At 43.2% G+C, this 26,594-nt stretch overlaps 1 protein-coding gene across 2 annotated transcripts in view; it reads right to left on the bottom strand.

Annotated features, from left to right (window-relative positions):
* The window catches only part of CUL1 (cullin 1), a 3,347,782-nt gene that overhangs the window by 2,926,545 nt on the left and 394,643 nt on the right, over positions 1 to 26,594 (bottom strand). For both annotated transcript variants that reach the window (XM_044064870.1, XM_044064871.1), the window contains exon 4: positions 24,750 to 24,917. In XM_044064870.1, the coding sequence (XP_043920805.1) occupies positions 24,750 to 24,917 (168 nt within the window). The remainder of the gene's footprint in view (positions 1 to 24,749; positions 24,918 to 26,594) is intronic.

Here is a 26,594-nt window from a genome sequence, read left to right as displayed (position 1 = left end):
GCAGTAATAGTGGCTGCTTCCCGTTATTGAAATCTGACCATTGATGTAGTAATCAAGTCATACAATCTGTTTTCTTTCACACTTATGGTTGTTTTATTGCAGGGTTATCAGGTAAAAATTAAAAACTAAGTTTGGTTGTTTACGTATGCACTTCCCTGACAGCATGTCATGTGAAACCTATTTTGTCCATGCAAAGCACTGGTTTGAAGAATTCCTGACTACAATCTGTGACAACTTTCCCAGCATAAAAAAAAAAAAGAAGACAAAACCAGGAAATGAACAATCCACATATTTTCGGCCCTAATACCTTCCAGAAACCAGTGAAGTACAATCTGAGTTTGTCTGAGGATACCACCATCAACAACACAAAAACGACACACTGCTGAGAAGTTCTCCCATCAGAAATAAACCCTAGAATCACCTGCCGACATCATCCACCAACACTTTTGAAAGACATTCCTTAGTGCAACTTGCTGTTCCCAAAACTTTCCCTTCAAGTCTGTGTGCAAAGTGTTAGAATTAAAGACATTACCTAAAGCATTTCCACATATGATGTGGGTACTTTTCTTGGCAGCATTCCTTCCTTACAGTCACATAATTCCTTTCGTCAGTAGCACAGCAGCCATGAGAAATGAAGCGTGCATGTGTAATGCACCAAAACAAGAATAATCTCACATTTATTTCTCTCCCAAAATATATCTCAAGCTTGTTTTTTCTTAGTAAAGAAGTGAAATTACACCTTACGGTGTTTCCCGCATTCCATTTCATTGCAGCATGCGAGTTTCGCAACCGCGAAAAATCTCATTGCGATAATACGCAAGTACCTTATATTGAATGTAAGAGCTTGAAACAGGGCAGCTAGGAGAAAAATGTGGAATTAAAAAAAGTCACAGAATGCTGGAAATCACATCCAATTCCAAACAGCAGTAAATGAGATCTGACAAGTACTCACTGCAGAACAATGTGGGAAACAGAGTGCACTGGAGAAGGTCTGACGAAAGAGTCACCATAAGTATCCAAGCTGCAGTGCAGAAGAAGCTGGATTACTGGTAAACTCTTGCTAGAAAGAGTTGGTGAGAAGTTAAGCTGCCAGACAAGTGTTCTCAAGTAGCGTATACATTTGCACTTCCCCTGCACAGTCCCTTCAAAATGGAAAATACAAGCAAGTACGATCTATGAAGTGCACTAGGAGAAAAAAAATGAAATTACGTTGTCACAAAGTGTACACAAGCATTCAACGTAAAAAAAAAGTAGTTTGCCCTATAAACCACTTCCCAATCCTGAAAATTTACAGATACAAATAAAAGGTCCCAAAAGTGCTACAATTTTACCACTAAATTAGCCATCAGTACTCAAAAATAAGCCCTAGTTTTAAAAACGTGGTCCCTGACAAGAAACATTCAATACTGTAAAAAATACAGATGTTCCTAAAAGGGCAACACCACTTTTAGTCAGAACATAAAATATATTAACATTTTGTTAAAAGCACAATTTCTGTGTGAAAGGGTTCCCATATGGGAACTTAAAATGCCAGATATGAAGCTTCAAGCTGACTGATACCCCTGTGAAGCCTCCAATCTTCTTTCTCTCAAGGTGGCAAGAAAGTAGTGAAGTTGTCTATACTCTGACTGCAGATTTTCCTCCAAGGGGCTATCCAATCAGCAATCAGTGTAGATATGGAAGAGAACCAGAGCTTTCTGAAGCTGTCCGGCTGCTGTACCCAAGGCAGTTTACAACTCAGGCAAAAGGATACTGCAGCAGTGAAAATGATGAACATTATCCAGTTAAACCAAATAATAATACTTTTGCTCAGAAATAAGGAATTCATTTTGTTCCTACTGAAACTGTTTTTTTTTTTCATTTTCATTAAGGTTTCAGAAAAAAATACAACTCTTCTGAAGGAAAATTTAAATTGGTACTTTCTTCAGAATCACAGGCTTGAAGAAAAAACTCCCAACTCCATTCCTAGTTTCAAAGGAGAATCTGTGTTAAAATGAAAAAATACATATTTTTGTTTTTTTACATTTGAAGTAAACAAAAAAACAAGATTTGAAATATCACAGGCAGAAATGAATTCCCTAACAAAGCCAAGTCAATCTTCCTTGTTCACAGTAACAGAAATAGGAGAAGTAACATATTTAACCTTTTGTTTTCTTTTCCTGGGAGACTCCATTTGCAAAAGACTGACTCGTGATGGGGGTACTATGCTGGGGAACAGGAATCCTAACCTGGATATGAGATAAACCTTCACCTGTTCATTCCCAGAGAGGCCAAGAGTGGCTCTCTCTTGCTGGGAAAGGTTAACATTCCAGCCACAGAAGATATGTTGAACTCCCAATGCTTAGGTTCATAGCCGGCATTAGGCACCAACGAACCCTGCGGTCGCTGGGGGCCCCCAACCACAGCAAGTTATCGTATCTTGATATTTTGTAACATGTCTCTTAAACCAACAAAAACTAGTACAGTAATCTTGTACGCTTAATAAATGGGGGGGGGGGGGCTTAATAATAACTCTTATTTTTATCTCCTTTAAAAGTCAAAGATCTTTAGTTATAGTAACAGTGTTTTGTCAAGTAACAGGCTTCACAATTACATTAAATGTTTTACCATCGACATAATGACCCTGGCTTAGCTATGGCTTAGCTAAACCCTGCTGGTGGACATCCTCTCCACTAAAACTAACATAGCTAGCTGTAGGTACCTACAATACCTGTGGCTGCCAGGGGGGCCCTTAATCATCCCGGACTGTGTGGGGGCCCCACAAAAGGTGCTGTTGGTTGAGGAAAAATGAGGAGAAAAATGTAATTCATTTCTGCTTGTACTATTTAATCGGAACCAGGCTGTGATACGACCCTGTTAGGATAAAGCTGATAATAAACATGAATATGGTTAGAACTAGTGAAAGATCAGCAGCCCGAGTGACTGATTTCAGTGCACACCATAGAGTTTCAGAAGAGCTAATGCTTCTGATCTTCAGGGATGGTTTCTCTTTCAAGAAATTTAATAAATGCTGCTACAACACCAGATACTGTAGCTCTCAATGTCTTTGCTTAAGAATTCTGCTCTGTGCCAAAAATAATAGCAGAATAAATGCTCAAAATGAGGATCACATTTTAAATATTGCTCTAATTCACTTAAAATGTTTCTAGAATAGCACATTTTGCATCAACATGCATTTTTTGGACAATAAGAAGTATAAAACTATGATGTCTGGATTTGACTGTCTGTAATCTTTAATGATTTGCCTGCAAGGAAAACTTTTTATTTATTTTTTTTTTACGAAGGACAGAGGAAAATTATGAGGCAAAATCAAGGAATATCTGTGAAATCATTGATAGTGACAGATATTAATTTATTCCTTAATGAGATAAAGTGACTTACTCCTGCTGTCTGATGACTGCTAAACAGCAGTCGCTGATCTGATCTGGCAGTACCAGTGTTGCACAATGTATTATTTGCTGAAATAAGTACAAAACTAGGATTGCTGTGACTTATGCATGAGTGTGTGTGTATATAAAAATATCACCGATTTGCATCAGTGCACACATCCAATAATGCCGGAACACACACATTTTTCTGCTGTGTATCAGTAAAAAATGCAGCTAACAAGTAATTATATTTTAAAAGTAAGGCATAAAATATATCACAGGACATTCAGACACTTAGATCTTCTAAGAATCTGGTGGCCCCCACTCCCCAGACTGTATAAATGGATACAGAAGGGATCTATTATTCATCCTTGAATGTGTGGGGGGCCCCATAACAGCTGTTTCTGGTTGGGCAAAAATGAGGAGATAAAAATGATTTCATTTTCTGAATATGCTCTTTAACCTGAACAGGGATGTGATATCACCTTGTTAGGATAAAACTGATAATGGCCTCTGCTGTCAACTGCACCCACTTTCCTCACAATCATACATCAGGCATGAATACTGGTGGCTGCCTTTGGGGGTTAGGGTTGAGGAGTGAGGAGGCATGCTATGTATATCTATTGCAGCAGTCACTTGAAATACATGACTGTAGCCATTTGAAGATTTGCTTCCATCCCAATCTAACACCAGAGGAATGCATAGGCAGTGACTGTCATTTGGGGGGAATTAGAGGCAGGCAGTATTCCAAGACAGGATCTGTGTATCCTCACAACAACACAACAAATTGGCTTATTAGTTTATTGTGAGCTAAGACTTTGTCAGGTTTGAAAATTAAGCCTTGGGCATAATTTATGTCTTTATTGAAAGAAAAAAGTACGACTGCAATTCTTTTTCTTACTCTTGAATTTTGTTTATGTTACTATTGGATTAAAAGTTTGGGAAATGCTTTAAAATACATTCTAGAGCATCTATAATCCCCTATGGCTTCTGGGAGAGTGGCTTAATTGAGTTATTTCCTAAATGGTTATCACTGTGCTGTCTTGGTCAGGAAAGGTATGTTAAGGATGCAAAGAAAATTAAAGCTGAACACCAACACCGCATTTCTTTTTTTAATCATAATTTTCGTTCAAGCCATCAAATATGAGAAATGGAAGAAAAAAGTAACTTGCATGGTGTGGGGAATCCAAGATGGGGAGAAGCAAAGGGGTGCACTGGAGAATGTATGGGTGTTTTGAGGAGCTGAAACAGTAGGCAGTGCCCTAGGGCACTACTTCACCTAAGTCCAGCAGTGTACAGAGTTGTAATGTATTACTACCTCTAAATGACAATAACTGTGAATGTCCATTTGTGAGGAGGGTCAACATACTCTGGTACATAAGCTTGTTGTTATGTAAGAGCACTGTAGCTACAGGCCAGTCTGTGCGCACTACTCCTAAAAGTTTGCAGCATGAGCTAAAAGGATGGCTAGGAAGTCTGGCAGTGACAGGGTGATACTTAGACAGGAAGTGCTCAGGGGGGCCCCCAACTTGACATTTGCTGGGGGCCCCCAAAATGCTAACACCGGCCCTGCTTAGGTTAACACTACAGCCACTTAAGACATGTTGAACTCCCAATGCTTAGTGACTTCCCGAAAAGCTACAGCAGATGGTTCAAGAAACATTAATGAAATCTTGAGGAAAACAGTCCAGCCATAAAACAGTCGCCCAAAAAAGACATGTTTTCTTTATAAAAAAAAAAAAAAAAAAAGAATGCATGGAAGGTTTCCTCCAGCGGGGACTTATCTGCCTTGTCACCAAGGGCCATCAGTTCAACAAAGCCCGACTCATACTTCTCAACTGTACAGATTTCCTCAGAATTTTTGCATTAAATGTTTGGTCCTTTTTTCATAAAAATGTGGCTGTCTGGCAAATTAGTGAGAAATCATTAAAGATTGAAGTTAGAAAATAATGGCAGACATTTGAGTTTTATATTTCATACCCTTCAAAAAGTTCATGCTAATGGAAAAACTGTTATTCTATCGACTTACTAAAAGTTTGTAAGATCAATATTTCAAAATTCTCCCTATTTGTACCACTTTTTTATGGCTTTGTCCAGATTCCTTACTCTACGAGGTTGAGAGGTATGAAAGCCTGCAGAAAAGGGAGATATGGCTCTCTTCAGAGCTTCTGGCAGTTAGAGCACATGGAAGGTGTCCTGAAGCTTGGAAAACTGGCTTGTGGTCATATCCTAGGCAGGATACAACCCAAACGGCTTAGGCTACTGCAACAGTAAAATAATGCTGAACATCTTAAGGCACTGTATTTGGATTTTCCCAGTTGTCTTTCAGCATTATCAACCAAAACAAGTACCAGGCAGGAAATTTCGGTGGAATGCAAAGACTCCTGCAACCTTTTGTTGGAAGAATTGGCAGGATCTGTAGACTAATCAATGTCTTCTACATTAACTGTAAGAACTCATTCATCAGGAAAACTGGCATCTTCTTTACTCTCAAACTCATTACATCTGAGTGACGCCTCCAGGTGCATCAGCAGTTACCTCCTACTGCTCCTCTAGGCGTCAAACATTACTTGTTCATACTTGCATTAATAATGCCAAAACCATGCTACATACAAGGTAGCAGAATATTTTATCTAAGTACACTTGATGGCAAACACAACTGTATTGATATTTGACCTCTGTCAATGAGTATTTGTTTAGAACTGTAAGGTGATAACTTTATTTTTAAAGGCATAGGCCACACCCACTAGGAGTTAAAGGTACACACTCAAAAGAGTTGTACTGGAGGGAATGAGTTGGAAGGGTCAGTGACAGGATCAATACAGCATGCTTGTATACACATGTTCAAGGTCTCTGCTACACTTTGCTGTGAGGGAAAGCTTGGTTTGCTTTTTATTTGTTGTATTTTGTATTAGTTGATTGCCTTTTTATATTTTGAGTGCTGTGATTTGTTTTCTTTACCTTGTGTTTTGCTTGTGTTCTGCTTTTAACTGCATATTAAAACCTTAAAAGACCCCACAGCTCTGTCTCTTGAGAGTCAGGCAGAAATTTTTCTCCACCCCACCCCCCACCCTGTCAGTGTCGCATTCTTAAATACCACTGTCTTTCTAGTTGCCTGCCTCTTATGTTAATTTTGCCATATATCTCATTTCCTCTCTGCTTTCTCTGGCTTGTGTAAGCACAAAATTATTTTGTGAAATCACTCCCCTTCAACTATTTAAATTTATTGGCCATTCTACTGTATTCCATAGTACCGAAATACAAAAGTGACCACCCCTTTCAATCTATCTTGCTGTTTTAAAAATAGTGACTCCCCATTAAAACTTAACTTTTTTGACAGGTAAAACTTAAGTTACCTACTTTCACAGCTAACTTCTCTAGTGCACACTGCAGTGTTTAGGATAAACCATTTTTTTCATCGTACCTTAAGCATCCCTCTGACTAGCATTTGCTCTAATACCTGCTGGAAAGCACTAGGAAGCCTTAAACTGATACAAGCACTCAACTCTCCTTTTTAATAAGGAGAAATTAATCATAGGCACTAAACAGTCTATGATTGCAAAGTACCTCCCTAAGGTGAGGGGAAAAAAAGCTCCTGCACTTTATATATATATATATATAAAAAAAAAAAAAAAAAAGCACCAAACCAGGCATGTCCAAGGGTCAGCTTCCGTTGATTTCTCCTGTCCACCTGGTGAATCTGGGCATACTGGGGCAATGCAGCAATTGCCTCATACACAGACAACCCACTCCTCCTACCACCCAACACTACAACCTGTGAGAGATGCACTTACATAGCCAAACTGGAAGCAAAGCTCTCTCCACCCAAGATTGTGCTAGACAGTCAAGAGGAGAAGGTTAACACCTGCACTACACCTCAAGCAACACATAGCCCTTCTAAACTCACACTACCAACACCCACACATAGCAACACTAAATCCACAAGGGCGGAGGCCCTTAACTGTAATCTGCCCAAGCAACAAGGACCTCTGAAGCTGAAATGCAAACAAACACCAATCACAACCAAAGTGTCACATAGCTCACAACACCAGTGTGCCACCCAGCAACAGCCCTTAAGGCAAGACAAAGTACAGTTTTGTACCTACCATAAATGTAGCTGTTCGAGTGTTCACCCTGCTGCAGTCATCACACTTGGGTTATCCTGCCGTCAGGTGGTCCCGCAGTCAGCCTGAGTTCCAAAGTCTTGGTCCGGCGTCAGTTGCTGTCGCTTCTTCCCTGACGTCAGTGCACCAGGGGTATACAAGAGGCATCCGACGCCATACTCTTCAGTTTTTCTTGCCCCAGATGTCAGGTGCCCCCAATAGGTAGGCAATATATATATATTGCTATATAAAAATGTACATATAAAAATAAAACAATACCTTCAGGGACAAGCAAATACACCACAGAGGTTGTACAGGATAGAAAGGTGTAGACAAGTCCAGCTAGTTCAGAGGGGATGAAGGGAGGGTAACCTGGACTGCAGCAGGGTGAACACTCGAACATCTACATTGATAGTAGGTACAAAACTGTACTATGTTCATCATGTTACCCTGCTGCAGTCATCACACTTGGGTTGAATTCCAAAGCTGAGGATGGGTGGTGGAGTTAAACAGGGTTAGAAGAAGCTAGTAGGCCCTGCAAAACTGCAGTGGCAAAACCAGCTCTAGTTTTAGAATATAGAGGTAAGTGATAGCATTTGGTGAAGGTGTGCACTGAACTCCAAGTTGCAGCTTCCAGAATATCCTTGGTTGGCACCCCCCTGAGAAAGGCTGCTGATGTAGCTGTAGCCCTGGTGGAGTGGGACCTAATGTTAGCAGGTACCGGTTTCCCATGATGCGTGTAGCAGAAACGTATGCAATGTCCTATCCATTTTGAAATGGTCTGTTTTGAGATAGCTTTTCCTTGTGATCCTGCAGCATAGGCTACAAAGAGCTGGTCAGATTTTCTGAAAGCCTTAGTTTTATCCAAGCAGTAACGTAATTGCCTGTGAATGTCCAAAGAGTGCAGGAGTCTTTCTCCTTTGTTCTGGGGATTTGGAAAAGAAGGTGGGCAAATGAATGGTTTGGTTTAGGGCCACACTGGATACCACCTTTGGCATAAAGGAAGGGTTAGTTCATAGAGAGACTCTGTCTTGATGAAAAATGAGGAAAGGCTCCACTGCCATTAGTGCCTGTAGCTCTGAGACTCTTCTAGCTGAAGTTATTGCTAGTAGCAGGGCAGTTTTCCATGAAAGAAATTTTAAATCAGCTGAAAAAGCTGGTTCAAAGTGCAGCAGTGTAAGCTTTTCCAGAACAAAGTTGAGATCCCAAGTAGGTGTTGGTGCTCTCCTGGGCGGTCTTATGTTCTTAGCCCCTCTGAGGTACTGTCTTAGGAGTGGATGTGAAAATAAAGGAGGATCCGTGTTGTAATGAGCTGAAATTGCTGAGGCGTGGATCTTAACAGATGAAAAGGAAAGACCTTTGTGCAACATCTCAGTTAAATATTGTAGAATCAGAGGAATGTTTGGATCAAGGGGATTTTGGCCTTTAGCCTGGTTCCAGGCGCAAAATCTTTTCCATTTGTCTGAATAGGTTTTCCTGGTGCTGGGCCTCCTGGCCTCCAGAATGACATCCATAACAGCTTTGGATAAAGGTGTTGGCTGGTTGTTTAGGTAATTTGCCATGCAGCCAGGTTTAAAGTCTTGAGCTGGTTGTGTAGAATGATTGTCTCGCTGGGTGAGCAGGTGAAGAATATGTGGTAAAATCCATGGTGGGCTGTGGGCCATGTTCCTTAGAACTGGACACCAGTGCTGGCACGGCCAGTCTGGTGCAATGAGTATCATTTGTGGCCTCTCTAATCTGACTTTCAGCAGTACCTTTGCTAGAAGAGGCAGTGGAGGAAAGGCATACACTGTTAATGTTTTCCAACTGAATGAGAGGGTGTCCACTTTCCAAGCTTGTGGGTGGAATGTGATTGTGCAAAATTTTTGAAGGTGGTAGTTTTGGGGGTTGGCAAACAGATCTATGTCTGGCCGTTCCCATTTTTGAGTTATCGTTGTAAATACTTGTGGATCTAGTTTCCACTCGTGGGCATCCATGATGTTTCTGCTTAGGTCATCTGCCAATGTGTTTTTTCTTTCCTGGCAGGAATTGTGCTTGTAGTTGAACTTGGTAAAACAGTGCTATGTTCCACAAGGTCATTGCTTGCCTGCATAGAGGGTAGCAATGTGTGCCCCCTTGCTTGTTTATGTACCACATTACTGTGGTATTGTCCGTCTTTATTATTAGTTGTCCTGGGTGTAAGAGGTCCTTGAAAGCTGTTAGGGCATTCTGTACTGCTAGCATTTCTTTTTGATTGATATGCAGATGCCTTTGATCTGTAGTCCATTTGTCCTGAATGCACTGTCCTGCCATGTGTGCTCCCCAGGCATAGTCTGATGCATCTGTTGTCATAGTTTGCCTGGCTGTGGGTAAGGTGAAAGGCTGGCCCTTGTTGAGGTGACATGCCTGTGCCCACCACAGAAACTCCTGTTGAAGGCAGGGAATGAGTGGTATCATTGTTTCCAAGCTGTGGCTGTGCTGAGTCCATATGCTTTTCAGGTGCCATTGTAATTTCCTCATATGCAGTTTTGCAAATGGTATTAGTAGTATGCAAGATGCCATGAATCCCAAGGCCTGCAGAAGTTTTCTTGCAGGGAGATGGGTCTTTGTTGCCATTATTTTGAAGTATTGAGTCAGCTGTTGTTGCTTGTCTGGCGTGAGATAAGCCATCTGGGCCTTTGTATTCAAGCTGGCACCCAGGAATATTATGTTTTGTGAGGGCACTAGTTTTGATTTCTTTTCGTTTACTGTGTACCCTAGGCAACTTAGAAGATGTTTGACGAATGCCAGATGCTTTAAAAGAATGTCCCTGCTTTCTGCTTGAATAAGACAGTCGTCCAGGTATGGGTATATTTGAATTCCTCTTTGTCTGCAGTATGTAATTACTGGTGCCAGACATTTTGTGAAGACCCTGGGCGCAGTAGATTAAGGGCAGTGCAGAGAATTGATAATGGGTTGAACCTGCAATGAAGCGGACGTATCTTCTGCAATTTTGTCTGATAGGGACATGCAGGTATGCCTCCTTGATGTCCAACATTACTAGCCAAGCCCTCTTGCCCAGAATGGGAAGAAGCTGCTGTAGTGTTAGCATCTTGAATTTTGGTACTTGCAGATCGGTGTTCAGAATTGAAAGATCCAGAATGGGTCTCCATGGTTTGTCCTTTCTGGGGACTAGAAAGAGTCTTAAGTAAAATCCTTGTCCTTGCTCCTGTATAGGTACCTGTTGAATGGCTCTCATGTCCATGACAGCGGTAATTTGTTTTTGTGCCTCTGCTCATTGATTTGGTGGCAGGTTTGGCATTCCTTTTATCCTTGGCAAGGAATGAAAGTGGAATCTGTATCATTGTGAGACAATGTTTAGGACCCATTTGTCTTTTGTGATGATGTGCCAGTTGTCTGCAAAAAAAGTGCTAATTTTTCTCCCAAGGGAGCTGCCAAGAGAAATTTGCTTGGTAGTTTGAGGGTTGAGTCATTGTGTTTGTCTTCTGCTAGCTTGAGGCCTGTCTTCTCCTCTTTTCTGGGTAGCAGTACCCCATTGGCGAGGTTTGTAAGGGCCTTGTGACTGACCTCTGCCCCTTGGGCGTCTATTTGCCCCTCTGTGATCTGTCAGAAGCTGGAAAGGACCAGTTTTTTGTTGGCCAATTTCTGCTGAAACAAGGGGGTTTTACCTGTAAAAAATCCTTGACCATCTGCATAGACATTGCCTTATCCTCCATTTTCTTTAAAACCTCTTCTGCTTTGACACAAAATAATACATCCTGCTGTAAAGGTGCATCCAATAATTTTGCTTTAATATGATCAGGTAGGGTTTGTTGTTTTAACCAAGCATGTCTACGTATGACAGACCCAGTAACAGCTGCTCTACAGGAAGCTTCCAATTAATCAAATCCACAATGTAAAGTATGTTTGCCCACCTGTTCAGCTGCATGCAACAGATCCTGCATTTCCTTGAATTCAGACTATTCAGAATGTGTGCTCATTTTTTGTTTTAACTGAGACATTAGGAATTGCTGATATTTCAGCATGTGAAACTGACAATTTAATGTTCTCATAGCCAGAGTAGCTGAGGTGTATATCTTCTTTCCCCATCTATCTAGGGCTCTGGAATCCCTTTCAGAGGGCACAGGATTTTTAGCCATAGAAGCGTTAGCCCCTTTGGGACCCTGGGAAATAGTTTCTGGGTCAGCCACAGGGCTTTTATAAAGGAATTTGTGTGAATCAGGTACTCTGTAGTATCTGTCTGGTTTGGCTGGAGCAGGAGGTATGGATTTAGACTGGACTCCAAGTAAACCTCATCCACAATGTCTAAAACTGGAGGGATAGCAAGTGGTCTGTGCTGGGGTAGTAAAAGGAACTCTCGGAGCCTTTTCTTAGAATCAGAGTAGTCCTGGCCTTCCCAGTGGAAATGTTCCCTCATGGCATGTAAACTTTCTCCAAAGGAGTAGTCTCCAGGGGGAGATGCTGAGGGAATAAAGTCATCAGCATCAGTGTCTTCATAAGGGGGGAAAAGCATAATCCTGTTCCTCAGAAGAATCTGAAAAAACTGAAACCTGGTCAGAGGAAGCATAATCCTCTTGTCTTGGTCTTTTATCTGGAGGGGGATGGGAACCCCTGATTAGGGTAATCGAATCTTCAGCCATCTTAAGCATGGGGCCTTGAACTGGAGACTGATGTACAGTCTTTTTTGGTTTTAATGGAGTTTTAAGCTTAGCATAAGATTTAATGGTGAGTGTAGTCAGTCTGAAGACACCTTCTGCAACCAAAGGTGTTTCTACTGCACCGGGACCTCCTTCTGCTCCGGTGTCGGAAGGGCCTAATGAAGATGGCTGCGACGGCCTAGTACACTCCGCTTGAGAATCCGCAGCTGTCCGGGGTTACAATTCTGCAGTCGTCAGGAGCTGCGTAGGTGCCTCACTGAAAACCGGAGAACCGGCGACAGGCCCAGCAGAGGCCTCGGAGTCTGGCTTGGTCCTAGGCTGCCTGTCCTTATCCTTGTGTTTTTTATGCATGCCGGTCGTCAGCTGCTCCGACGGCATGATATAATTAAATTTCCTACCAAAGTAATGTCGAGCGAAGTCAAAACGGCGTTTGATAGTTCATTTATTAAACCTAGCACAAAACCGACAACCTGTGACGTCGTGGTCTGGGCCTAGGCAGGAATACAATAAGAATGGAAGTCCTTATGAGGTATTTGCTTCCCACAAGAAATACAATTGTTAACTTTTTCTGACATCGGGCTGAGGCAAGAAAAGGTTCCACAACGGGGTACTTAGCTTTACTGAAGACTTCGGACTGAAATTCGATTCGAAAATCTCAGGTGTCGGCCAACCGGCACTTGCGAACTGCTTCTGCTTCGGGCACCGCACGGCAAGAAAGATGGAAGAGAATGGCGTCGGATGCCTCTTGTATACCCCTGGCACACTGACGTCAGGGAAGAAGCGACAGCAACCAACGCCGGACCAAGACTTTGGAACTCAGGCCGACTGAGGGACTGCGTGACGGAAGGATAACCCAAGTGTGATGACTGCAGCAGGGTAACACGATGAACATCGTACCTAACACTTTAGTCACAGGTGACTCTAGTCAGGCACACTGATGTCCCACTCACCAGGCTGAACAAGGAGAAAATTACAGTGAGCTGCCTGTCGGGTGCCAGGATCCGCCACATAACTCATGCACTCAAGTCACTCCACAACAAGTACAAATATGACTCTGTCACTGTCCATGCTGGAGTGAATGACTTGAGATGTACCTCCCTGGACTACATGAAGAGAGACATGGAAGAGCTCTTGGATCATGTGGCCCAGGCAGGAATGACCCTAGCCCTGAGTAGCATCCTGCCTTCACCCAGAATGATACCACAATATAAGGACAAAATGACTGACTTCAACAATTGGCCCAGCTTCTGGTATCATTCAAAGGGAATCCAGTATCTGTCTGCCTGGGATGACATGATCGTAAGACTACAATGCTTTGCCAGAGATGGTCCTACACCTGTCCTCTCGGGATTCAGGTTACTGGCAAAGGCTCTTGCCACCTCTATAGTGCCTTTTTTAGGCAAAGTTCAAAAGACAAAACCACCACCGTAACAGGTACAAGCATGCAAAATCTCAAGGTAATGCTACTCAATGCTACAAGTCTAAACCTCAAAATGCACTCTCTCCAGGCACTCCTAAAAATGGAGAACATCAATATCTGTGCAGTAATGGAGACCTGGTTCAAGGCTCCAGAGAGCACCCCTGCAATACCAGGCTATAACTCTTACCACACTTTTCGGCCACCAAACCAGGATCAAAACACTAAAGATGGAGGATTGTCCATATTCACCAAGGATATTCACACCACCAGGTTAGTTGCCCAACACAATGCGTCTGAAATTCTCCAGGTGCAATTAACACCAGTTAAGACTGCAATCCAAATTGTAGCTTGCTACAGATCCTCCACCATGCCCCAATATTCTTACTAAACCTTTCTAAACATACTGGAAAATATTAATATACAACCAAACACCCTACTACTGGGTGATTTCAACTACCCTGCCATTAACTGGAAAACCACTCGTGTACCAACACCTTTGCCCAAAGGTTCTTGGAATTCATAAATTTTAATGCCCTGGATCATCTAATCCATAGTCCCACCAGGGGCTCCAATATCCTAGACCTGGTCATTACCAACATGGGAAATCGATTCTCCACACCCATGGTCACCCCCCTCGTTGGTCAGGTCAGACCATAAGCTAATCACCCTTAACATCCACATCCCACCCCCACCCCCCAAGTAAGGAGACCTCCATAAAAAATTTCTCCAAAGTCAACTTCATGCTACTCAAGTCAGAAGTTACAAACTTCATGACACCCATGCAGACGGGAACTGAAAGTTCGACTGCTGAGTCCTACACTAAGGCACTGTATGAGCACATCCACTCATGCATGAATCGTGCCATCCCAAATAGAACCAAGATGCTCTCCTCCAAAAAAAGGAAGCCAATCTGGTGGTCCCCTGCCATAAACAAACTTTACAACAGAAGGAAGAAACTGTTGCAGAGAAGAGGAAAATCCCAGGGTGCAAAAAACTCCCTTACCAGCCTCAGTAAGAAGCTGAGATACCTCATAAAAACCTCCAAAGCTAGTTACAAAAATAAAATTGCCAAAGATTCCAAAGACAACCACAAGGCACTCACTCTATAACTATGTCAAGAATCTAAATGGCAATGCTCAGATCTGCTCTGAGCTAAAACAGAATGGCATTAAATATACTGATCCCAAGGATATTGCAAATATCCTGGCAGATCGATTCAGTGCCAACTTCACCCCCCTCACCCCCTAAATGGCCCATCTCAATACTGGAAGATTGCCAAATTCCGGTGATAACGGCTACACAGGTAAAAAAATGCACTCTCCAAAGCTAAGAATACAGCATCCATGGGACCAGATGACATCCCGGGCTGTGTACTACATGAACTACAAAATGAACTGGCACCTCACCTAAGTGTCATGTTTAATCATATCCTCAACCTCAGGCTTCATGCCCACTGGGTGGCGCACAGCTACAGTTATCACACTCCACAAGGGGGGATCCACCTTGGATCCCGGGACCTACTGCCCCATCAATCTGACAAGCCTAATCTGCAAGGCCATGGAACATATTATCATAGAACTTATAAACAAAGACATTGGCAACCTTAAATCACTGGACCCCACCCAGTTTGGGTTCGTGAAGGGCCGATCTTGTCTGCTGAACCTGACTGACTTCTTTGAATCAGTCTCCAGAGCAGTGGACGAGGGTAAGGCAGTCCACACAGCCTATCTAGACCTCACCAAGGCCTCTGACACCATCCTCCACTCTGGAATCATAGATAAAACTTACTAAGCTGGGCATTAATCCCTACGTCACTCGATGGGTTGCCAACTGGCTTACTGACAGAACCCACACTGTAAAAGTAGCTGACTCCAAATCCAGCTCCAGACAAGTGGAGTACCTCAGGGTTCAGTCCTGGGACCTCTCTTGTTTGGCATCTACTTCTTTGAAGTACAGGCCAACACTAAGGGACTCTGGCTAACAAAGTTAGCAGATGACTGCAAACTGGGAGCCATTATTGAATCCGTAAATGATGTTGATACTCTACAAAAGGGCCTTACAGAAAAAGATGCTTGGTGCCAGAGCCATGGGCTCAAGCTCAATGCCAAGAAATGTATGGTTATCCCCTTTGGAAAAAAACATGTACCAGTGAATTACCACATAGGTGGCAGTACACTAAACACCAAAAGAGTGATAAGAGACTTCGGGACAAAGGTGGACAGTAGTCTCACCTTCAATAACCGCATCGCCACAACAGTCAGGAAATCCTTCTATGTGGCACACCTCATCACTAAGGGCTTTTCATCCAGAAAAAAGGAGGTCATTGTCCAAGTGTACTCATCCCTCATTAGACCCATTATAGAATAAAACGCCCCATTTGGCATGTACCTCTCAAGACATCTGCAACAACTGGAAAGGCCGCAGAAATAACTCACTAAAAGAATCACAGGCCTAAAGCAGATGTCCTATGCGGTCAGCAAACTCCAGCTATACACTGTTGTATATCGTCTACTTCAAGGCGATCTCTGCTTAACATACAAGGCCATGTCAAACCCAGAGCTGTTGGGCATGCTACACTTAAGGAAATCCCAACCCCTCAGAGCCACACGCCCCAGGGATCTAAACCTTGTCATCACAATAAACAAAACATGCTGGAGGGACAGGTTCCTTGCTCAGAGACTTCCCAGACTCTGGAATAGACTGCCCATACATGTCAAGCAGAGCACCTCTTTGGCCCTCTTCAAAAGAAACCTTGATTACTGGATGGGAGAAGGGAAATTCACCCCAGGGATCACATCAGTCACCCTGCTAGACAGGGGTCCAGGGAAGTAAATAGTGTGGGAAGAGATAGCCATGTAATTGTTATGGCTAGGCTTGTATAGGCCCTAGGGCCGACAGCCTAGTACCAACCAATGAACCTATGGGGAGAAGGTTCAGCTTTAGAAGATTCCATTGCCAGCTTTGTAGTGTAGACTGGGGAAGGAAATTCTCAATGGTGACACTGGAGGGGAGGAACAGAAATAGCACGCTGGGAGTAACATCTCTGCAAGTTGTCAATCAAAGTCAACTTTCCCCAAGTGTTAATTTACCACCCTCTCTTCTCTGTCACCGATTCCTCAAAGGTTGCTATTTTAATGAGGATCCCATGTGATGACAGTTCGTGTGAGAGGTATGTTAGTCCCCTGGATGGTGTCTTTTACCACAGCTGTGGGACCATGAAGGTAGGATACTTAAGTTAAGGGAATGGGGCAAATCCAAAAGAGGATGCAGTGGGGAATCAACCTCCTCAAAAACCACTGCTGATTGCTATGTGGATGGTGTTTAAGTGAGATGTACTGTCAAATGGATGCGATAACTCTAAATGGAAGATTAATGCTCACATGGAAAAATGAGAGCAAAACCTAAGCAAAGAGGTTGGAAACATAACCTCAGGTGAGTAGAGGGGCCCCAAGGTATAGTTTCAGATAAATCTGACAGCACTTGATAACTGCAATGAAATAGGGGTAGAGCCAAAATCTGCACAGAAGATGCCTGAAAGGCTGGTACCCTGACACCTAAAAGGTAGATGCTGGAAAACTGGTGCTTTGTAACCAGACACTGGCAAGGACAGCTGAGCAGGGATCTGGTACAGAAAGTCTCTCTCAATGAGCCACTGGGGGGCAATGGGCATAGGTCCCGTGCCAAAATCTGGTACCACATAGGCGAGTGCTAACTGGACTTGACTAGTGCCGTCAAAATGGAATGAATTTCAAAAAGGCCTGGCAAGGAGTTGGCAACTGTGACAATGACACCTGGACCACAAGAGGTAGGAAAAAGGATGTAACAAGCTGGCAAAAAATGGAGACTAGAGGTGCCTTAAAACTAACAGAGGGTGGAAAGCAGTTCTGGATGGGTGCAAACCTTACATCTTTTAATGGAAACAACCAACAAATCATAATCAATGGGTGGGAATCCAAAATGGTAACTAACCTGCAGACAGCACAATTTGAAGCCATTGAGAGGGGATAGGTGGTATCAGAACTTCAAGGAAACCGTTTCCCAGACATGTCCAAAAGACCCATTAACTCTAAAAGTAATGGTAAAAAGAGCCTATGGCAATGACGACTCCCTGCAGCAACTGTCAGATGAAAGACACAGGATGAGCCTAGGGGTTTTGAGACCATCAAGACTCAAAAGAACACATTCACACTTTATAAACACTGTAGGCTACTTTGTAGATGAATAAGGATTTTTTATTTATTTATTATTTATTTTGAGAAAGAAGCTGCAGAAGTTAGGTAATAAACTGATGCTTCTTGGGTTGCCGAGTTGCAAGCTTATTGAAAAGCAAAAGTACAGTTTTGTACCTACCATAAATGTAGATGCCCGAGTGGTTATGCTGCTGCAGTCATCACACTTGGGTTATCCTGCCGTCAGGCGGTCCCGCAGTCGGCCTGAATTCCAAAGCCTTGGTCCGGCGTTGGTTGTCATCGCTTCTTCCCTGATGTCAGTGTGGCAGGGGTATAAAAGAGGCAGCCGACGCCATTTTCTTCAGTTCTTCTTGCCCCAGATGTCAGGTGCCCCAACTAAGAAGGCAAAATAAGAAACTTGCAAAACAATGGTACTAGTTGTAAGCAAATACACCATATAGACATGCATCCCAAAGGTTGAAGTACATGGAGGTGTAAGAAAAGCCTGGTTAGGTAGAGGAGATGGTGGGAGGGTAATCTGGACTGCAGCGGCATGACCACTCGAACATCTACATTTATGGTAGGTACAAAACTGTACTATGTTCATCGTGCTATGCTGCTGCAGTCATCACACTTGGGTAGAGTCCCAAAGCTATGGTTGGGGTGGTAGGAGCTAAACTGGGTTAGGTGCAGCTAAGATGCCCAGCAGAACTGCAGTGGCAAACCCAGCTCTGGTTTTTGAGTACAGAAGAAGGTGGTAATGCTTGGTGAAGGTGTGCACTGAACTCCAGGTAGCTGCCTCCAGAATGTCCTTGGTTGGGACTCCTCGGAGGAAGGCTGCTGAGGTTGCTGTAGCCCTGGTAGAGTGAGACCTAATACTAACAGGCACTGGCTTCCCGTGGTGTGAGTAGCAAAAGCGGATGCAATTTGCTATCCATTTGGAGATGGTCTGTTTTGAAAGAGCCTTTCCTTTTGAACCTGGTGCATAGGATACCAGGAGTTGGTCAGACTTTCTGTAGGCCTTTGTCTTGTCCAAATAGTAACGTAACTGTCTGTGAATGTCCAAAGAGTGAAGGAGTCTTTCTCCTTTATTCTGTGGGTTTGGATAAAAGGTGGGCAAGTGTATGGTCTGATTGAGAGCCACACTGGATACTACCTTTGGCATGAAGGAAGGGTTGGTGCGTAGAGATACTCTGTCCTGATGGAAAATGATGAAAGGTTCCACTGCCATAAGTGACTGCAGTTCTGAGACTCTGCATGCTGAGGTGATAGCCAGCAGCAGGGCTGTTTTCCATGACAAGTATTGAAGCTCTGCTGAAAAGGCTGGTTCAAAAGGAGGAAGTGTTAACTTTTCCAGAACAAAATTTAGATCCCAAGTTGGAGTTGGTGGTTTTCTCTGGGGTCTTGTATTCTTTGCCCCTCTGAGAAACTGCCTTAGCAAAGGATGAGAGAAAATGGGAGGAACCGCATCATATTGGGCTGAAATGTCTGAAGCATGGATCTTTATGGATGAGAAAGAAAGGCCTTTGTGTAGCATCTCAGTTAGATACTGGAGTATGTGCGGAATATTTGGGATGCCAGGATTTAGACTTCTGGCCTGGCTCCATACACAAAATCTTTTCCATTTGTCTGAGTAAGTTTTTTTTGGTGCTGGGCCTCCTAAATCACATTCTGGACGTCCTTTGAGAGAAGTGCTGTTTGATAATTTAAGGGATTTTCCATGCAGCTAGATTTAAGGTCTTTAGTTGACTGTGAAGGATCTGAGAGTTTTGTTGGGTTAACAGCAGAGGGAATTGAGGTAAGATCCATGGAGGGCTGCGTGTCAAGTTTCGTAATAGTGGGTACCAGTGTTGACATGACCAGTCTGGAGCAATGAGGATCATCTGTGGTCTCTCTGATCTGGCTTTCAGTAATACCTGGGTCAGTAGAGGCAGAGGTGGGAAGGCGTAGACTGACAATGCTGTCCAACTGAATGATACGGCATCCGCTTTCCAGGCCAGGGGATGATAAGTCCTTGTGCAAAATTTTTGTAGCTGGCAATTGTGGGTTGAGGCAAACAGATCTATGTCTGGTGGTCCCCACCGTTGAGTTATCATTGAGAATACTTGTGGGTGTAGTCTCCACTCGTGAGGGTCTGTCAAAATTCTGCTTAATTTGTCTGCCAAAATGTTTTCTTTTCCTGGCAGGAATTGTGCTTGCAGTTGTACTTGGTAAGTTAATGCTGTGTTCCAAAAGTCCACTGCCTGTCTGCATACTGGGTAGGAGTGCGTTCCTCCTTGTTTGTTTATGTACCACATTACTGTGGTGTTGTCTGTCCTTATTAGAAGTTGTCCTGGATGCAAGAGGTCCTTGAAGGCTGTTAGTGCATTTTTTACAGCTAGCATCTCCTTTTGATTGATGTGTAGTTGCCTTTGGTTTGCAGACCATTTGCCCTGTATGCATTGTCCTGCCATGTGTGCACCCCAGGCGTAGTCTGATGAATCTGTTGTCAAGGTTTGGTGTGCTGGAGGTTAGACAAAATGAAGGCCCTTGTTTGCTTGGCATGCTTGAGCCCACCATAGAAATTCTTTTTGAAGGCAGGGAATGAGAGTTATACTTGCTTCGAGGCTGCGTCTGTGTTGGGACCATACACTTTTTAGGTACCAATGTAGTTTTCTCATATGCAGCCTTGCATATGCAATTAGTTGAATGCAGGATGCCATGTACCCCAATGCCTGCAGGAATTTCCTTGCAGTGAGCTGGGTAGAAGTTGCCATCTGTTTGAAGTACTGAGCCAGTTGTTTTTGCTTGTCTGGTGTGAAGTAAGCCATCTGGGCCGTTGTATTCAAGCTGGCATCCAGGAAAATTATTTCTTGTGAGGGTATTAGTTTTGACTTCTTTTTGTTTACTGTGTACCCTAGGCAACTTAGCATCTTTGTTACAAATGCTAGATGCTGTAGTAGGATGTCTTTGCTGTCTGCTTGGATCAAGCAGTCCAGATATGGATAAATTTGTATTCCTCGCTGTCTGCAGTATGCAATTACTGATGCCAGGCATTTCGTGAATACTCTGGGCGCAGTAGATAAGCCAAAGGGCAATGCAGAGAATTGATAATGCGTTGTGCCTGCCAAAAATCTGAGGTATCTTCTGCAATCTTGTCTGATAGGGACATGCAGGTATGCCTCTTGGAGGTCCAACGTTACCAACCAAGACTCCTTGCCCAGCATGGGAAGAAGCTGCTGTAGTGTGAGCATTTTGAATTTGGGAATGTCCAGGTACGTGTTTAGAATTGAAAGGTCTAAGATGGGTCTCCAGGCTTTGTCCTTTCTTGGTACTAGAAACAGGCTTGTGTAAAATCCTTGACCTTGCTCTTTTGCAGGTACCTTTTGAATTGCTTTCATGTTCATGAGAGCTGAAATTTGCTTTTATGCCTCTGCCCATTGGTTTGTTGGCAGATTTGGCATGCCTCTCCTCCGTGGTAAAGTGTGAAAATGAAATCTGTAGCCTCGGGTAATAATATCCAGAACCCATTTGTCCTTTGTTATGATGTGCCAGTTTTGTGGAAAAAGAGCCAGTTTTCCTCCTAGAGGTGCTGCCTGGGCAATTTTGCTTAGCAGGCAAAGATGAAAGTCATTGAGTTTGTTTTCTGAAGGGTTGAGATCTGTCGTCTCCCCCGCTGAGTTGTTGCTTGCCATTGTCTAGGCCTGAAGGTACCTTGTGCCTGGCCTCTGCCCCTAGGGCGTCTGTACCTGCCCCTTTGGGGTCTGTCTGAAGCAGGAAAGGACCAGTTTTTTGATGGCCAGTTTCTGCTGAAGCGAGGAGGATGTACCTGTAAAAAATCTTTAACTGTTTGCATTGATTTTGCCTTTTCTTCCATCTTCTTTGACACCAAATAACGCATCATTTTGCAGTGGAGCATCCAGTAACTTTGCTTTGACATGTTCTGGTAAGGTCTGCTCTTTTAGCCAAGCATGTCTACGTATTACTGACCCTGTGACTGCTGCTCTGCATGAGGCCTCCAAAGAATCAAAACCACACTGCAAGGAATGTTTTCCCACTTGTTCTGCTGCATGCAACAAATCTTGCATCCCTTTGAAATCTAGTTGATCTGTTTTGAGGGATCATTTTCTGTTTTAACTGAGTAAGCAAGTACTGCTGGTATTTAATCATGTGGAATTGGCAGTTTAATGCCCTCATGGCCAAAGTGGCAGAGGTATACACTTTTTTCCCCCATCTTTCTAATGCCCTGGAATCTCTTTCCGCAGGTAGAGGAGTCTTAGCAGTAGAGGCCTTAACCCCTTTGGGACCCTGGGAGATGGTTTCTGGGTTTGCAGCAGGGCTTTTACATAAAAACTTGTGAGAGTCAGGGACTCGATAGTATCTGTCTGGTTTAGGTGGTGCTGGAGGTAAGGAATCTGGATTTAGCCTGGATTCAGTGTAGACATCATCCAGAATGTCTAAACAGGAGGAATGGCTAGGGGTCTATGCTGAGGTAGAGGAAGAAACTCACAGAGTCTTTTCTTGGAGTCAGAGTAATCTTGTCTTTCCCAGTGGAAATGCTCTCTCATGGTGTGCAGGGTTTCCCCAAAAGAGAAGTCTTCGGGGGGGGGGGGACAGAGAGAATAGACTCCTCAGCATCTGAGTCTTCATAGAGAGAGAAGGGGTAATCCTGTTCCTCAGAATCTGCTGAGGAAATGGATTCCTGGTCAGAAGGAGGTACATTTTCCTCCAGTCGAGGCCTTTTGTCAGGAGGGGGCTAGGAACCTCTGATAAGGGTAATCAGGTCCTCCGCCATTTTGAGCATCTGTTTTTTAGGCATAGGGGCCTGTGTGGGAGTCTGTGGACCCGGTTTCTTAGCCTTTGGAAGTTTAGCGTATGACTTAACGGAGAGAGTTGTCGGTTTAAAGACGCCTTCTGAAACCGAAGGCCTGTCCATAGTCTCCGGATCACCGCCAGTGCTGGCGTCCGCGAGTTGAGTAGGAACCGGCTCCAGTGGCCCAGTAGATTCTGACTGAGAGGCAGTCATATTTTCTAAATTTCTAAATCTGCGATAGTCAGGGGCTGCGTAGGCGCCTCACTGAAGATCCGGCGGCAGGCCTAACCGAGACCTCGGTATCTGGTCTAGGTCTAGGCTGCCTGTCTTTGTCCTTGCGGTTTTTTTTTTAAACATAGCGGTTGTCGGAGGTTCCGACGACATAATGTAGTTGAATTTTCTGCCAAAATAATGTTGGGCAGTGTCAGCCCGACGCTTAATAGTGTGTTTATTGAACCTAGCGCAAAACCAACAACCAGAAACGTCGTGGTCTGGGCCTAGGCAAGGAATACAATAAGAATGAAAATCCTTATGAGGTACTTGCTTCCCACAAGAAATACAATTATTAACTTTGTCTGACATCGGTCTGAGGCAAGAAAACTTTCACCAACGGGGTACTTAGCTTTATAGAAGACTTCGGCTGAAATTCTGTTCGGAAATCTCAGGAGCTGGCCGACCGGCACTTGCGAACTGCTTCTGCTTCGGGCACTGTGCGGCAAGAAAGACTGAAGAAAATGGCATCGGCTGCCTCTTTTATACCCCTGCAGCACTGACGTCAGGGAAGAAGTGACGACAACTGACGCCGGACCAAGGCTTTGGAATTCAGGCCGACTGCAGGACCGCCTGACGGCAGGATAACCCAAGTGTGATGACTGCAGCAGCATAGCACGATGAACATCGTTTGTTAGTGTGTCCCTACTAGGATGCTTAGTCTCCGGCAACTGAACATAATCTAAGCACTGCAATAAGTTGTGCTGTGGTCAATAAAATAACTTGATACGACTGCTACAAACTAAATTTGCCTGACAAAAGTCTGTTTAAAGAAGGCTAAAACTGTTGTCAGAAAAAGAAGAAATCATTGCAGAAAAAAAATATTGTAAAGGGAAAAGAAACAGGTGAATAACAGAAAAAGGGGTATAAACTGCATTCTGTAAATGCTTCAAACCAACTTTTTTTTTTTTTTTTTTTTGCAGTGGAGAAAAAAAAATGGACAATGGGTGTTACGGGGGGTGGAAAAGTGTTGAGCTAAACTATTCTAACAGCTGTGGCATAAACCCAAGACACAAATGAAGATGAGTAAACTTATCACAAGTGATGCACATAAAATCTTTTATATGTTTATATTTGTTTACTATGCCAACAACCACAAGGACAAGTCCTGCTAACCTTGATCAGTTTAAGCATGGGCCTGGGAGATTAACCATTTACAGGTTACCTGTGTCCATTAGAGACACAGATGCCAAACCAGGGATGAATTTCCAGTTTCCCATCCAACTGTCCAAGTTGCACTTGAATTGGGTTAGGGAGGAACTCTGCTTCACATGGATGGGCAGCTTGTTCCATAGATGGGGTAGTCTCTGAGATACATACCTCTCTCTCCAGAATGTCCTATTTATATCACAGGCAAGGTTTAAGTGTTTAGAATGGGTAATTGTGGTGCTGTTTGTTTTGTGGATATCCAGGGGGTCCATCACAGTCAGGTCTGACAATGCCCTGTATGCCAGGCAAAGATCTCCCCCCTCAAAAGCCTGTAGGAGACAGAATACAGGAATAGGGCCTTGAGGCAGTCTGCATAGGAAATATTACTTATGCCCTGTATTCTTTTACTGAGGAACCTCTGTGGATGTTCCAGTTGCTGGATATGCCATGCTAGGTATATAACAAAGGGGGCACTGTACTCAATGATGGGCCTGATGAATGCCGATTTTATCACTTACAAAAGAGAATTCAAAATTGAGAACTTCAACAAAACTGTAAAGCAGTGTGCGAGTTTACAGAACACTTGCGTGCATATATCAAAATACAAAAACAGATGCTCATGCAGGTGATACAAAAAGACAGCAGTGGATGTCTGCTTACATGTACCAATAGTAAATATGAAAAGAAAAATGCTGCCAAACCTGGTGATAAACAGTAATTTAAACAGGTGAAGAAAAAAACAAGTCAACACCTTTCCTATTGTATTAATTTCACTTCATACTATGTACCAAAATTCAAACATTTAATAATCAAAATAATCTTATGTTTATAAATCTCTTACTGAATAAATTTCATAGATTCCTTTGCGACCCTCATCACATTCACGACGAACCCAGTGTCTGTTGAGGTAGGCACAAATTCCATTCAACACTTTGCTTGAAAACCTGTAATCTTCCCACTGCTGTGTGTAGAATTTCAGTACACTCTCATCCATCAAGTCTTCTCCATCCTGTAACAAGAGTTAGTCAAATACAGTGCTGTTACTGTGTTAAATATAATGTACAGTGAAATGCATCCAGATGAATCCATTAACTAAGCCTAACTGAAGACACAGGAACTAACAGGTACTTACACCAGTAACAATTTCTTTTAAAGTGCATGCTTCACAGCAGAAGTAGGACAACAGTCAATTTATGGAGAGAAACCTGAAAGAAAAGCTGTATGTCTTCTTGAAAGACAAATTCCAGGAAGCAGCAAGCACAACTGCGAGGTCAGAATAAACGCAATCCAATTTTATAACTGGGATACAGATTACCTTATCTGAATTACACAAGTGGCCTACCCGTACTTTACCAATACCTGTAATTTGGACCAATATAGGCAGCTAAAATGAAAAATGCAATGGGAAAGACAGGCCTAAGACTAAGGAAGTAGACTGCTTTGCGGCTGAACAGCAATACAAACAGTACTCTGGTGTGAGCGATTATGCTAGGAATAAGCAAAGTGACAAGGGCATTACAGGATGTCTCAGTTCTGGAGAGAAAAGATAAGGGGATCAATCCCTTCAGACATAGCTCCAATGGCATATAAGGGTAAAGCCCTGTATGATTCAGATGACAACAGTTTTTTTTTTATTAGTGATTCTGATAACTGCAGGAGCTAGTCTGGGGAGAGCAGAGATGTTCCTTTGTCTCCCCATGGGAAGGGTATGGAAGTGCACGCCCAGGGTATACACTATTGTAGTTGAATCCCTAGCAGGGACTGAAGACCCCACTGAAGCACTGGCCTCAAGGCAACAGGAAGGAAGGGCTGTCCTGAGAAGCTGCATCATTCATGGAAGTAACTGACATGCCCTTGTTGATGCCCACTGAATGCCAAATCTTTGACATGTGTTGTGAGGTTAGTACAACATGGAAAATTTTGAACAATCCATGATGGCTGCCAAAGTGACAGCCCCTCTTGGTTGTCTCTTGTTCTAGCACAAAGGGAAGAAATGGGTTGACAGAGGGCTTGATTATTGATAGAAAGCAAAGGCAAAACACTTAAAGTTTGTCACAAAAACAGGCACAACAGCGATGGACTGGACAAAGATTCTAAGAAAGGATTCTGGAAAGTCTGACAAAATAGCAACTGAGGTTGAGTGAAGGCATGTACAACATGCTAAACTTGGACCACAATAACCTTGAGACAAAATATTTAGCTGAAAGTGGAAGTGGCTGTTAAAGAGAAGGAAAATGTGCTATATCACACCTGGACTGGAGTGCCAGGAGCAGAGTGAGAGAACAGTACCAACAGAACACAAAATGATGCAATTCTGTCACCCTAATTGCCCAAGCAGCCCACTCCTTGAGTAGCACATGCAGATCTAGACAGGAAAGGAATATTAGACTGCTGGATGTTCAAGGTAAAGTCAGTTTAATTTCTCTCTACCATGATGGAGGAATAGACCCCTTCCTAAGTCTTTGTAAAATTAAAGTTTATGAAATTACTATTGTTTCAATCTTTGATGTTACCCAAAACCGCTCTTTGCAATGTGCCCAGAACTGACTCCTACAACTCACTGGTAGCATATCTAAATACAACTAGGTTATTTATTAGACCACTGCTCCTTCTACTATTGCAACTATCTGGGTACATTTCTTCCACACTGCTCTTGTTTCTGCCTGCAAATCCTGATAGTTGATGA

This window comes from Protopterus annectens, chromosome 3.part0 (genome assembly GCF_019279795.1).
Source record: "Protopterus annectens isolate FY-2018-M chromosome 3.part0, PAN1.0, whole genome shotgun sequence".
In the NCBI taxonomy this organism is placed as follows: Eukaryota; Metazoa; Chordata; order Ceratodontiformes; family Protopteridae; genus Protopterus; species Protopterus annectens.
Note: the sequence above shows the minus strand (reverse complement) of the source record. Positions and strands in the feature narration are given on the sequence as shown.